Genomic DNA, 14,090 nt, shown 5'->3' with positions numbered 1-14,090 from the left:
GCCCTTCACCAAAGGGGGACAAAGGTATGGTCCCTTGGTGCCAGACTCATGGCCCTGGCAGCCCAGGACGCAGGCCAAGAGCAGCCCTAAGGGATGTGCGGGTGGGCAGGTGGCCAGTTTGGTCTCTGATTCCATTCTCAGTGATGTCATCACTGGGTGGCCTTTTTGGCCACAGCAGCACCTTAGATAAGCGTCTTTAGGGAACAGTGGAAGACTCCAGAGAAATGCTGAGTGAAGCAAACAGGTTTCATCCTTGCAGGACTTCTCAGAGCCTTTAATACGCTAGTTGCACTGTGACTTTCCAACAGAGAGGTATAGTCCCTCCAAGATGTTCATTTGTCCCCATAGCCTTTTTTTCTTTTTTTTTTTTTTTTTTTCGGCGAGCATCCTGTGAGACTTGAGCTTCCCAGAGCACAGCTTGGGGAAGCTGTTTGACGTGGACCGACATGGAGATGGGGTCTGGTCAGCAGACGGCTGTGATCTGAAGGCTGCTGGCCAGCCATAGCCAGCTGAAGCTGGGCTAAGAGTGGCCCAGAGCTTGCCTCAGATCCAGCTTCCTTCCCTTACTGCAGCTGCAAGTGTCACCTGCTGGGCTCCCAGGATGACCAGTGCCACCCCAAGACCGGGCAGTGCTCCTGCCGCCCGGGGGTCACGGGCCAGACCTGCGACAGATGCCAGCCGGGTTTCTTCGGCTTCTCCATCAAGGGCTGCCGAGGTAAGGAAGCTGGGTCCTTTCCAGGCTGCCTGGAGGGTGGGGCCTGAGGTCTCTGGGGAAGATGAGGGTGACAGGAGAAAGAACAGTCAGCCACAGGGCAGGTCTCCTAACGGCAGCCGTGGAAACGTGGAGCGAGGGAACTGGGAAGAGTTGCCAGTGTCCTCGTGCCACCCTGGAAATCTGGCCACAGACGCCACCTCTCTGGCCTCAGTTTCCTCACTTGTACGGCGGGGCTGCACCGGCACTTCCTGAACCTGACTGGTCCTGAGATCCCCAGGGAACATTTAAATGTCAGGCTGTCATTCATCACCTCCGACCTTCTGAATCAGAATCTCCAGGGATGGGCCCAAGAATCTGTACTTGAGGCTGCCACGGGGGTTCTGGGATCTGCCAGGTGTGAGGACGCAGGGGGTCTGGGACTTCCAGGGTGGGGGCCGCCATCTGGGCACCCAGCACCCCCTGTCGCTGGCCCTCTAGCCTGCAGGTGTTCCCCACTGGGCGCCACGTCAGCCCAGTGCCGTGAGAACAGCACGTGCGTGTGCAAGCCTGGCTTCACGGGCTACAAGTGTGACCGCTGTCGTGACAACTTCTTCCTCACGGAGGGCGGCGCACGCTGCCAGGAGTGCCCACCCTGCTACAACCTGGTGAAGCAGGAGGTGAGTCTCCGGCCTCGGTCCCGGCCGGGCCCCCTCCACCTCCCGTTCATTCCCAGTGACACCCCAGGGATGCCAGCTCTGTGCGGGACGCTGGGAACTGCCCACTCATCCACAGCTCTCGGGCCTTGTGGGCCCACTGGCCACCTTCTCCCTATGCCCACCCGGCCTCCTGGCCCATTCCAGCCTGGCTCCAGTATCACCCCAGCCCTTCCCCCACATTGAGGTGGACAGGAAAAAGGTGGCTCTCACCACATGCCCTTCCTGGCCACCCTATGGGCAAGGTCTCACACTTTCTCAGGTATGGTGGGCATGAGACCACAGGCACCTTTCTGTGGGAAGGGTCAGGAGGATACAGTGCCCGTTCTGGGTCACAAACAGAATTTCAAGCAGGGGGGTGGCATGGTACAGGAGTCAGTTTGAGTTCTAGGGTTAGCCCATTGGGGTTCCCTCCCCAGTCCTGTTAGTTGTCACATGCCCAGCGAGGCAAAGGTGGCCTTGGTGCATCTCAGTCTCTCTCTCCTACTCCAAAGCAGAGATTGTTCAGGGCTGCAACATCTTACTGGGAACCACTGGGGCCAGCATGCAGATTGCATGGTACTGCAGAAAGATAAGACAGCGTGTGCTGAATGTTAGGTAACACCCCCAGCAGTGAATGGGCCCATTGAAATCAGACCCATTGAAATTTCTGCAGGAAAACAGAAGAACATTTATACCAAGTGGGTAAATAAAGACCACTGGTAGCCTATCTCCGGACACTTTTACGTCCAAATGAGTTCAGGCCAGATTTTGCTGTCACCTAAGGAATGGGAATCCTTGTGGTTTTTCAGAGCATTTAGGGCTTTGGAATGGAGGAGAGGGCTTGGGACTTGTGGCCCTGCCTCCCGCAGTGGTCACAGGGTGAATTGAGCTAGGGCGTGGCAGGCGTTTGTACTGCGGCTGGCTCCTCGTAAGTGCTCTGTGAATGCAGTTGCTGTTCATATGACTGGAAGAATGGGGCTAGGGGACATTGCATTGCACCCTCAGCCAGCAGGTGTCCGCAGCGTGCCTGCTCCATGCCAAGTCCTGGGAATACGGCAAACAGGACAGACAAGTCCTTGGAAGGTTTCCCTCCCATGGTAGGACAGGGACGTGGTCAGCTGAGTGTCAGCAGGTGCCATGGGTACGAGAAGGGAAGAGACAGCCACAACAGGGTGGACAGGGTTGGCTCTCAGCTGCAACATGATGTGCCCTTAGCTTGGAGGCCCAGGGTAGGATTTGGAAAAGGAACCCAAAGAGAGCACAGGCCAGGCAGAAGGCAGGGGGTGTCCGGGCAGGACTTCCAGGCCACAGCCTCACACACCTTTCCTTTCCTGTCCCCTCCAGGTGGCCAAGTTGAAGGCCAGGCTGACCCTGATGGAGGGGTGGCTGCAGGGGTCCAGCTGTGGCAGTCCCTGGGGACCACTAGATATTCTACAGGGAGAGGCCCCACGGGGGGACGTCTACCAGGACCACCACCTGCTGCAAGGTACAGCTGGAAAGCAGGAGACTAGGAGGCAAGGGAAGGCAGGCTGGTCAGACGTGCCCTGTGGAGCCTTCAGTCTGGTCTTGTGCGATGATTTGAGGGCTCTCATGATACAGTCCTGTCACCCTAGGGGCCTCTCCTTCAATGTCCCCAGCCCACTTGTACTTGTAACTTTACTAATATCTGTCTCTGTCCCCATGCCTCCTGCCCTACCCAGACTGTAAGCTCAGGGAGGACAGGGGCTGGGTCCCATGTATTTACTCACCCCTCAAGTCTTGGGGTGCCCCCACTGTCTTGATTCTTACTGTTTTGCTCGTTGCTCGGTGCTTGCCACGTAGGAAATAAACAAGCAAATAAAGAAGAAGGAGACCTGTCACTAAAGCCAGGTGGAATTTGGCCCTGGGACAAGGAATAAGCACTGAAAATGAATTGATTATTTTATGAAGTTTTACACTTATAAGCACTATACTCCTTTAGCAGTCAGCTGTACATGAGCTGACCACCTGTTAGCAGGGCTATTGTCATAGGGAGCTATCAGGTGCCACATCTTAAAATGCCCACATGTGAGCCACATTGCAAATTCTGGAGCTGACTCGAGGTGGAAAGCCACTACTGTCCCAGACCCAGGAATTGCTTGTCATGGCTCTAGAAGGCTGGGGTCGCTCCCAGTCCCTCGTGTGTGGCTGGCTTACTGTGTGTGGAATGTGGGGTCGTGATTTGCCTTCTCCGGGCCTCAGTTTTTGCACCTATAACATGGGGAGGCTTTTCCTTTGAACCTGTTGGTGAGTCTGAGGAGAATGGGGGACACAAATGGGACCCCTGGGGTGGGGGCTTTAGTGTGTGAAATCTCAACCACTCTGTGACCCCCAACCTTTGGGCTTCCTCCAGGGGCCCGGGAAGCCTTCCTGGAGCAGATGACAGGCCTCGAGAGTGCTGTGAAGGGTGCCTGGGAGCAGCTGCAGGCACTGAGCAAAAGTGCCCACTGTGCCCAGGCCAGAGCCCAGAAGACCTGCTTGCAGCTGGCAGACCTGGAAGCAGCTCTGGAGTCCTCGGAAGAGGAGATTCTGCATGCAGCCACCGTTCTTGCGTCTCTGGTACCCAGGGCATCCCCCTTCCTCTGAGCCTGGGCCTTGGTCCTTGCCCCAACTCTGCTATTGACCTGGTGACCATGGGCATGCCTCCCCCTTTTGGGAGGCTCAGTTTTATCTGTAAATTGGGGATCATACGGTGCCTCCTCCACTGATTCAGTGAGATAATGTTTGCAAAGAGCAAGGCGTATTCCGCGTAGACAGTGAAGGCGCAGTCAGTGGGGCTGCGTCCTCATTGCTGTTTCTGTCCCTGGGACTCTGCTGTCTGGATGCCAACTTTGTGGCTAGCTTTGTGCATTTATAAAATCACTGATGCCATTCAGTTCTGCCCAATAATTTAGCCACAAGTGGTCCTTGCCTTTCTGGGATAGCTCTCAGTTTTTCCTCTTTTTCCCTTTTCTCTGAAGGTGATTCCTCAAGAGGGGCCAGGCCAGCCCACCAATTGGAGCCATCTGGCCACAGAGGCCCGTGCCCTCGCCAGGAGGTGAGGCCCAAGGCCCAGGGGCATGGTTAGGTCATGCCCAGGTAGTAGGGGTGTGGCTTTGGGCCCAATCCCCCTTCTGTGTGAGTTCTTGGTCATGGTCAGGAGGGTGTTTTCATACAGCCACCAAGACACCGCTGCCAAGATCAAAGCTGCTGCTTGGAGGGCCCTGCTTGCCTCCAACTCCAGTTACGAGCTTCTCTGGAGTCTGGTGGAGGGAAGGGTGGCCCTGGAGACCCAGCAGGAACTGGAGGACAGGTGAGACCTCCCCAGGTATGGCTAGAAGTTTGGGGTTTGTTCCTGGAGGTGATGGGGCCCAACTGGAGGCTGCTGGTTCCAGAACGGGCTTCCTCTGACTCCTGAAGTTCTTTGTTGTTGGTTGGGATATCTGGGATCTGCATCCCACTCAGAGTGGGGCCGTGGGGTCTTGGGCCTGCTTGGTGGTGAGTTACAGAAACCCACTTATGCTGGGGGATGCAGCTCAGCCTCTTGAGAGAAGAGACGAACACTGGAACCCAGAGCAGCACATCTCTCTCTCTCTCCCCTGCAGCATCCCCTGCAGCATCCCCTGCATCCACCCCCCAAGTTCAGGGCAGCTCCTCCCAGCTCCTCCCAGCTCCTCTGTGCCACCAGCTTCCTTCTTTGCCTCTGCAGACCAGCCAGCTCTGCTTCTCTACTCTGGGTGTCCCCTTATATCCCCCTCAGTTCAGGGCTCAGTGGAGACCCACCAACATCTGGCTGAGTCCCAAGCTGACATGCCCAGATGAGAGAATCTGACTGGCTCAGCTCAGATCAGGTGTCCAGCCCAGAGCCAGTCAGCATGGCTGGGGTGAGGTCACGTGACCCACTCCTGGGGGCAGGGGTGCAGGCTCTCAGAGAAGAGTGAGGGGTGGGAAGGAAGCCGGGGGTCTCCACCCCAGCGATGCCCGTAGTGAGGGAGGACTGGGTGGGGAAGGGTGGAGAGGTCAGGAAACCCATTCCAGCTGGCTGATGGCAGAATCACAGGCCATCAGGGCTAACGGCTCCATACAGTCACACGGCCCAGGGATCTCCATTTACCAGTGGAAAGTGACAGGCTCAAAGTCGCCAGCAAGCACGTGGCTGAGCCAAGACCAGGGCCTGGGCCACTGTGCTTCCCACATTGCCAGGCATTTTCCTCTTCACAATCTTGAAGAGCCAAACATTTGCAAAACATGTGATTCTGTAGCAGAAACCAAGTGGGAGCCCTTTCAGAACAGTGTGATTGGATTGAATGAATGAGACACAAGAATGTGGCCCCTTCACTGCCTTTCTGGTTCATTTGAAAGCTGCAGAGTAGCGGCCACCTTCCGAGGCCAGCTGCTGGGTACTGACCCTCCAGAGGACAACTCTGCCAGGGAACTTGGGAGAGGCCTTTGCAAGTCAGGGGCTCCTGCCAGGGTCCCGGACAGCGATGGGGAGGGATGGCCCCGCCACCATGCTCTGTGGCCATCCTGGCCTCTGTCTCCTCCCAGGTACCAGGAGGTCCAGGCGGCCCAGAAAGCACTGAGCACGGCTGTGGCAGAGGTGCTTCCTGAAGCTGAGAGTGTGCTGGCTGCCGTGCAGCAAGTTGGTGCAGAGGCAGCCCCGCGCCTGGCCTCGCCGGCTGTCCCCGGAGCACTGGTCAGCTCGGCCGGCCGGCCGGCCTCAAAGTTCTGCATGGGGTGGGGGTGAGGGGATCTAGCAGCTAGAAAAACCAGTGGAGCCCAGGCAAAGGCAGGTGACATGGCTTATTTGTAACCATATAGCACTCGATTAAAATGAGATAAATTATCTATAGGGCTTGACAGAGTTAGAGCTCAACCAGTCTTTGATGTTGATTATAATAATATGGAGGCTGGAGCCTCTTCTCCCCTATTGGCAATGATGCTGGATGGACATGGGATGAAATCCCAGCTCCACCACTCCAGTTCTGTGACCTTGGCCAAGGACTTTCCCTCCCTGAGCCTCAGTCTGTCACACAGAGCTCACCTGTTAGGTTATTTTAGGGCTGCTTCCATGGGGGCTAAGGGGGGATTCCTGAGTAATGCACAAGGTGGCCAGTCGTCTCCTGTGCCCCTCGCCCTGCGCTCATCACCTTTGGATAAATCAGGTCCATGTGCCTATTCAGTAATCCTGTAATCCCAGTGCTCAGAAACTGAACTTTAAAAAGGACTAAGCTTACACAAATGCACTTGGGACAAAACCTGACGGGAACTGACTGCCCGAGGCTGCTTATCTGAGGTCTTTGCAGACACTGCTCAGGTGCAGCACCTGCACAGTCCTGCCTCTCTAAAGTCCGGGAAATTCTGCACTGTGAAGCACATCCGGCCCCAAGGTGGCAGCTAAGGGACTGTGGACCTGGGGAAGGATTCTCACTTCACACTGAGGAAATGTGGTCAGGGAGGTTACTGAGTGGCCCAAGGAAGTGCAGCTAGAACTTGGTGGGGCTGGAATCTGAGCCTCAAGTGGCAGGTTTCCCAGCCTGGCTTTTCTTGCCCTGGCCCCTCTGCCTCAAAGTGTCCACAAGTAGCCCCACCCCCGTCATCCCTGCCCCTGGGGCTTTCGATGTACCTGGGGCATCAGGGAGGCCCACCGTGTTTTCGTGGGGCATGAGCTTGGATTGGGGGCTGGCTGCCAGGGGCTGACCCTCAGCCTCAGCCCAGCAGGGTGCCACTCCTCAAGTAGAGGATATGCCCCCTGGACCTTCCTCATAGTCCCTGCCTGAGCCCACTGTCTCCTTGCAGCCTCAGAAGTCCCAGGCTGGGGACCTGGGCCTGCAGGTGCGAGCTCTGGAGAAGACAGTCGCATCCAGGGAGAGCACGGTGACTGAGGCTGCCCAGGCCCTCCAGGCCACTGCCCAGGCGGCACTGCAGAGGTTGGAGCCCCTTACGCAGGTCAGCTTGTCCTTTGAAACAGGGCACTTGGAGGAGGTTGGGGCTGCCCTGCAGGTGGTCTGGGGTCAGGAGTTGCAGGAGGGGGAAGGGCAAAGACAGGAAGTAGTATTTCCATCCTCTGCTGCTTCCCACAAAACTCCTGAGAACCTCAGAGGCAGCCTGAGCCAAGGGAAGGGATGCTGACTTCCCAAGAAGAGAGTAAAGGCGTGAGAAGAGAGCAGAAGGACAGAAGGACAGGCAGACAATAGCTCCAGCAGCACCCAGGGCCACGCCCAAGACCCGTACTCAGAATCAGTTACAACTTGTTCATACCCTCATTCGTTCCCTAGTTCATTCTGCAGATATTTAGCGAGCACCTACTATGAGCAGTCCTTGGGACCCACGGTGTTAAATCACACAGTTTGACATTTATAGTCTATAAGGAGAGAGAGCATTCAATAATCAGGGAATTCAAGAAGTAAGGGGTGAATTTAGCTTCGTCCAGTGCTTTCCAACCTACTAAAGTATAAAAGACCTCTTTAAAAATTTTTTTTAACTTTTCATTTGGAAATAACTATAGACTTACAAAAAGGTTGTAAAGACAGTACAAAGAATTCCCCTCTGCCCTTCACACAGACTGTCCTTGGGCTAACATTATGCCCCATAGGACAAGCATCAATACAGGGAAAACAACAGGACTTAATACCATGAACTAGTCTGCATATCCCACCCTTTGTCGTGGTAATGGCTTGTCTGGGAGCCCTCATCTTCCTTTTAAAGACAGGAAACAGGGCTTTCTGTGAAGAGTGAGACTATGTCTGAAGAGCTGAGCCCAGTGCCTGGTACATGCCTGGGGAGCTTTGCTGTGTTGGGGCCCCCAGGGTCGTGCCCACTGACCTGCTGGCTACCCTGATCCAGGGCAAGTATGCTGGGAAGAGAAGTGACCTCCCCAGGACCCCACGAGAGCCATAGTAACATCAGGGCCAGACCCCGCCGTAGCAACCCCACCTTTCTCTCCCTCCTCACCCTGCTAAGCGTTCACTGGGGCAGCTTTTGGTGGCTCTTCAAACCCATTTTATTTATTTTTATTGCGGTGAAATTCACGTAACATACAATTATGCGTTTTAAAACGTACAATTCAGTGGCATTTCATACATTCCCAATATTGCGTCATTTCCTCCCTTATCTAGTTTCAGAACATTGTCTTCACTCCAGGCAGAAACCCCACGACCACTTAAAAAGTCCCTGTTTCTTCCTCCCTCAGCCCCTGGCAACCCCAATCTGCTTTCTGTCTCTAAGGATTAACCTATTCTGGATATTTCACGTAAATGGAATCATACAACATGTGGCCTTTTGTGGCAGGCTTCTTTCACCTAGCATAATGTTTTCAAGGTTCACCCACATCGTAGCCTGAATCAGGACCTCATTCCTTTTTATGGCTGAGTAATATTCCGTTGTATGGATGACCCACATTTTATTTACCCACGCACCTATCAAATGCGAATTCTTTAAGTATCTGGTTGTGTTTATTGGTAGCGGGGAAGAAACCAGTTTCCTATAAGTAAAAGTTGTACAATAAACAGATTTGCTCTTTCACCTCCACTGCTGGGACATGGCATTCTGGAAAGAAAGGTTCAGTTCTCCGTTTTCGCTTTAGTGCTTGCACTCTGCTTTCCTTCAAGCTTTTGTAGAACAGGCTGCTTCTTGGGAGTGAGGTTCAGCATTTAATACTTGTATAATAACAAGATCAGGTGTTCTGGGAAACAGCACGAGGCAACATCAAAGTTTTGGTGATGTTTTAGGGCCATGTGTATGTGGGTTTGGTGCCCACCTGACCCGCCTCCAGGCAGAGGCCAGCTATCAGCCTCTCTTCCCCTCTCTCCAGCTGCACCAGGAGGCCAGAGCTGCCCTGACCCGGGCCTCCTCGTCTATCCAGGCTGCCACAGTGACCGTCTGGGGAGCCAGGACCCTGCTGGCTGACTTGGAAGGTACGCCTGTCCCACTGAGCCCTAGGCTCTGTGATGCACAGATGCCCATGACAGCCACCTGACTCTCTCCTCAGCCAGGGCAGGCTTGGTTGCAGGGGGCGGAGTCCAGCCATGTGGGCCTAAGCCCAGCGGACCATTCTCTCTGCCTCTCTGGACCCCTCCTGTGGCTGCTCCTCTCTCCCCTCATCACATACTGCTCACCGGATATTAGCCCACATGGCCATCCCATCCAGACCACATGCAAGTCCCTCGGGACCAGATGGGAGGGGAATCTGATGCCGTGGCCTGTCCAACCCTGGTCCAGTCCACTCTGGCTGGGGACCCTGTTACCTGGTGCAAATATGGTCCAGTGCTGAGTTGGGGCTACAGGGGGAGGGATGGAGTTTCTCTTTAGAAGAAGGTGTGGGTTGATGCCAGTCTAGGTCTCTTTTGGACTTTAGGGAAATAAGGCTAAGTGTCCCCACTTTACAGATGGATAAACCGAGGAAGGGAATTACTGTCTATCCCTGGGTCAAGCTGAACTGGGAATAGAAACCAGCAAGTATTATGATTCTCCTGTGTGATGGGTTTCTGTGATATCCTCTTTGCTCCAGGCAGAAGCCCCCTCACGCCTTATTGGTGGCTTCTTATCCAGTGGGCTGGGTAAGGCAGGAACACAGCCCGAGCTCCAGAGGTCTCCTGGGATCAGAGACCACAAGTCAGGGGCTGGGATCAGAGACAAGTCAGGCCCCTGACGTTGTCTTTGCTCTGCAGCCCCACTCCGCCCCACCAACCCTGCTCCAGCCTTGGACCCAGACCCTCCGCGTAGAGGGTGGGCTGGTCAGTGCCTCCTACTCTCCATGTTCCTTGGTGGCCTGAAGTCCTGGCCACCCACCAATTAGGGGGCCTCCTATGAGAAAGGTGTGGCCATGTGTGCTCGTGTATCTAGAGGCGTATTTAGGAAAATGTAAATTTGATGATACGTACTGATAGATATTAGGATTTTAGAACATTAGAATTATAAGGGGTCTTAAAGTCATCCGCTGAAAATTCCACACCAGGCGGGGGACTCATCCACACTTGGCTTGCCTGTCTGCAGCAACATGGTGCTCACTGCCTTACCAGGTATCGCCTCACTGTGCATCGTTCTGAGAGGGAGAAAATTCTTGCATGTTCTGGATGGAAATGTGCCTCTCTGGTACTGCTGTACTATCTACCTGAGGGCTAGCCTCAAACCTCCAACCCCAGACTCTTTTCCCCATTCCTACCCCAGTTCAGAGACACCCCCTCCTGCCACCAATTGGCTTGTGTTCTGTTGGTGTTGAGGATGAAAGGAAAATTCGTGGATCGAAATGTGGAGCAGCATTTCCCCCGGGTATGATCCTGGGTCTCCTAGCCTGTGATATGTTCTGCCAAGAGAGGGTTTGTGTTCAAATAAATTTAGGAAATGTCTTGTGCTGCAACACCCTCAAGACCCTAAACAGACTATTAAAGGCTCTGAGAAGTCCTGTAATAAGAAAACTTGGTTCACGGGCCGGCCCGTGGCTCACTCGGGAGAGTGCGGTGCTGATAACACCAAGGCCCCGGGTTCGGATCCCATATAGGGATGGCCGGTTCGCTCACTGGCTGAGCGTGGTGCTGACAACACCAAGTCAAGGGTTAAGATCCCCTTACCGGTCATCTTTTAAAAAAAAAAAAAAGAAAACTTGGTTCACTTTCTTCCAACTTAATTGACATTTCCCCCTAATGTTTATTGACACCCTGCAGAATTTGGGCTCAACAGAATACACTTTAGGAAACACCATTTTGTGTATAAAAAGCAAGTAGATATAATTTCTGGATAGAACGATTATGTAATATAGCCATGAAGATTAGAAGCCTTGATTTTGTTAAATTCGTCTACTGTAATCAGAACTCCTTATGATAAACGTCCCTTAGAATTTTATTGGAAAGCGAAGGAAAGGAAAGGAACGGAGAAAGTCTCTCTTTACAAAGAGAAACTGCTTTCTATTAGATAATAGAATCTATGAGAATTGTAATATTTCCCTTTTTGTCTTGGCTGCTTGGGAGCTCCGGGGGAAATAGAGCATTACATTCCTGCAGAGTCATTATCCTAATTTTCTGGTACATCTCACACCTCTTTCCTTCCTCCCACCCCCCAGTTATATATGGCTCTTGAGTTTCTACTGTAATTGTCCAATTGTTGGTTTATCTGTCACTACACAGTGCCTCGAAGCCTTGTTAGGAATAGGGGGCACATAAAAATAAAGAGCTAAATGGAGTGTGCTGTGGCTCCCCACCCCCACCATTGGCCACGCACTGACCACATGTAGTTTTGTGACTTTAAGAGATACCATAATATAGCATGCATCTTTACATTCAGTGAGCAGTATGTCTTGCTCATTTTTGTTATTGTTTTCCTGGATAAGCCTGAGAAGGTTGTACACAGAAACTCCACTCCCGCTGTCCAAGGGTCTGGAACTGGTTGGGCATCTGCCAGTGACCGCCTGGCAGGCTCTCAATGTGTGTGCCCAGTTCTCCTGACACAGCCTCTGCCGGGTTTGCAGGAATGAAGCCAAGCTTTCCTCGGCCCAAGGACCAGGCCGCGCTGCAGAGGAAGGCAGGCATCGTCAGGGACAGGCTTGTTGCAGACACGATAAAGAAGACCAAGCAGGCAGAGAGGATGCTGGGAAACGCGGCATCTCTCTCCTCCAGCGCCAAGAAGAAGGGCAGAGAAGCAGAGTTGTTGGCCAAGGACAATGCCAAGGTCAGGGCCATGGCCATGACCACAATAGCTTCCCGCCTTCTGGGCCTGTGGAAGGACTGCATATAAGAGCTGCCCCGCTGTAGGTTAATCATTGTCCCTGTAGCTGTGCCCCCACCCGGTGTCCCCCGCTGAGTACTCCATACTTACTCACTGCTCATGGGTCCCCGGCTCTTGGCTTGGGAGCTTCATGTGGGAGACTTTGTTGATTCCTTATGAACGAGGTGTCATCGCTGTCCCCATTGTACAGGTGAGGACACTGAGGCCCAGTCAGGCCCAGGAACTTAAATCGCATAACCAGGACCCACATCTAGGTCGGTTTGGCCTTACTGCCTAAGCCTGTAGGCTTTTCTTTCATTGGGGCCAAATTTGAATTGACGTGTGTCTCCCCAGCTCTGTTGCTGGCTCTGTTGCTCCCACCCCAAGTAAACTGTCTTTATGGTCACCTAGAGAAAGGGCTGGATGTGAAGTTGGAGTTCCAGGCTTGATTTCTTGTCCTGCCGTTTGGACTTTGGCTCGTACCAGCCAGCCACCACCACCAACATAAATCAATCAATCAATCAATCAATCAATCAATCAGAATTTCTCTTCTGGAGAGAAATGGGTAGTATCCAGCAACTTGCGCTGTGCCCAGCACTTAGCCTTTATTCGTACGTGTTTGTTGAATGAACGAATGATCTGGTGCGTGAGGCAGATGACTGCTTGGCCATGAGAGCTCTTTACCTCCAAAAGGACTTACCCCACTCACTCTCTTCTCCCTGCTGCTGTCGCCCACCCCGCAGCTCGCTAAGGCCTTGCTGAGGGAGGGCAAGCAGGGGCACCGCCGTGCCAGCCGGCTCGGCAGCCAGACACAGGCCACCCTCCGACAGGCCTCCCGGCAGGTGCTGACCTCTGGAGTGCGCAGAAAGGAGCTGGAGGAAGCTGAGCAGGTACGTGTGCCAAGGACCCCGCCCCATTTCCTCCTGCCCCTGGCAGCCAGCGGGCACCCGCTCAAGCTATCCCTCCCTTCCCCCGAAGATGGGTGCCAGGCTGAGCGAGATGGAGCGGCAGATCCAGGAATCGCGCCTCTCCCTGGAGAAGCACATCAAGGCCTTGTCGGAGCTACTTACCAGGCTGGGTAAGGAGACTCCCGGGCTGGGCCCTGAACCGCTGGGCAGCTGCGGGATCTTCCTGTGAGGTCCAGGCCTAGGGAAGCTTTCTTCCTCCTCCTCCTCATCCCCACGGCTTTCTCCATCCCCTTCCTTGTGGCCCGTCACAAGCATCTGTAACTGCTCTAAGCCTCGTGCTAGGCAGGGTTGGCGTCTAGAAGTGAGTTCACTTTGAATAACCCTTAGTGCCTCCAGGGGCCTCTAGACTGGTGGGGGAGGGAGACACAGAAACTCACACGTGCAAGGACACCCCTGGGTACCAGGTAAGCAGTCAGCCCTCATGATGGAGGGTTCGAGAGAAGGGAGAATGTCACAGAAGCAGATGTGGCATCAGGGATCAGGTGCTGGTTTGGAATCAGACAGACCAGGATTCACATCTGTTTCTGTCCCTTCATTGGCCAAGTCATTCTATCTCTCTGAACCTCAGTTCTCCCATCTGTAAAATGGGAGTATCAGTAGGGTAATTTAGAAAGTGCTTGCCACAGTGCATGGGTGTTAGCAAGGAGGCATTTTGGATGAAGGAGACAGCAGCCACCAAGGCAGGGAGACCCCAGAGGCTGTGGAGGAGGCTCGGGGACACAGCAGTCAGAGCAGCTGGACTGAAGTGAACTGCATGCATTTCTTATAATTGTGGTAAAATATACATGACATTAATTGACCATCTTAGCCATTTTCAAGTGTACAGTTCAGTGGCATTAAGTACATGCACACTGTTGTGCTACCACCACTGCCATCCACCCGCAGAACTTTTTCATTTCCCAAACCAAAACTCTACGCACATTAAATACTAACTGTCCATTTCCCCCTGCCCCCGTCCCACTGGCTTATTTCACTTAGTGTGTTATCCTAAGGTTCACCCATGGAACAGCATATGCATTTTGAATCTTCGTTATTAAT

General features: G+C 53.6%; 1 protein-coding gene across 1 annotated transcript in view; it reads left to right on the top strand.

Moving 5' to 3' along the window:
- The window catches only part of LAMC3 (laminin subunit gamma 3), a 62,107-nt gene that overhangs the window by 45,584 nt on the left and 2,433 nt on the right, over positions 1–14,090 (top strand). The window contains exons 16-27 of the mRNA XM_063082353.1: positions 573–715; positions 1,193–1,371; positions 2,734–2,875; positions 3,761–3,966; positions 4,368–4,444; positions 4,565–4,699; positions 5,935–6,082; positions 7,186–7,335; positions 9,200–9,302; positions 11,849–12,048; positions 12,828–12,974; positions 13,063–13,162. Of these exons, the coding sequence (XP_062938423.1) occupies positions 573–715; positions 1,193–1,371; positions 2,734–2,875; positions 3,761–3,966; positions 4,368–4,444; positions 4,565–4,699; positions 5,935–6,082; positions 7,186–7,335; positions 9,200–9,302; positions 11,849–12,048; positions 12,828–12,974; positions 13,063–13,162 (1,730 nt within the window). The remainder of the gene's footprint in view (positions 1–572; positions 716–1,192; positions 1,372–2,733; positions 2,876–3,760; positions 3,967–4,367; positions 4,445–4,564; positions 4,700–5,934; positions 6,083–7,185; positions 7,336–9,199; positions 9,303–11,848; positions 12,049–12,827; positions 12,975–13,062; positions 13,163–14,090) is intronic.

This window comes from Cynocephalus volans, chromosome 17 (genome assembly GCF_027409185.1).
Source record: "Cynocephalus volans isolate mCynVol1 chromosome 17, mCynVol1.pri, whole genome shotgun sequence".
NCBI classification, from domain to species: Eukaryota; Metazoa; Chordata; class Mammalia; order Dermoptera; family Cynocephalidae; genus Cynocephalus; species Cynocephalus volans.
The sequence above is the reverse complement of the archived record's forward strand: the minus strand, read 5'-3'. Positions and strand labels throughout refer to the sequence as shown.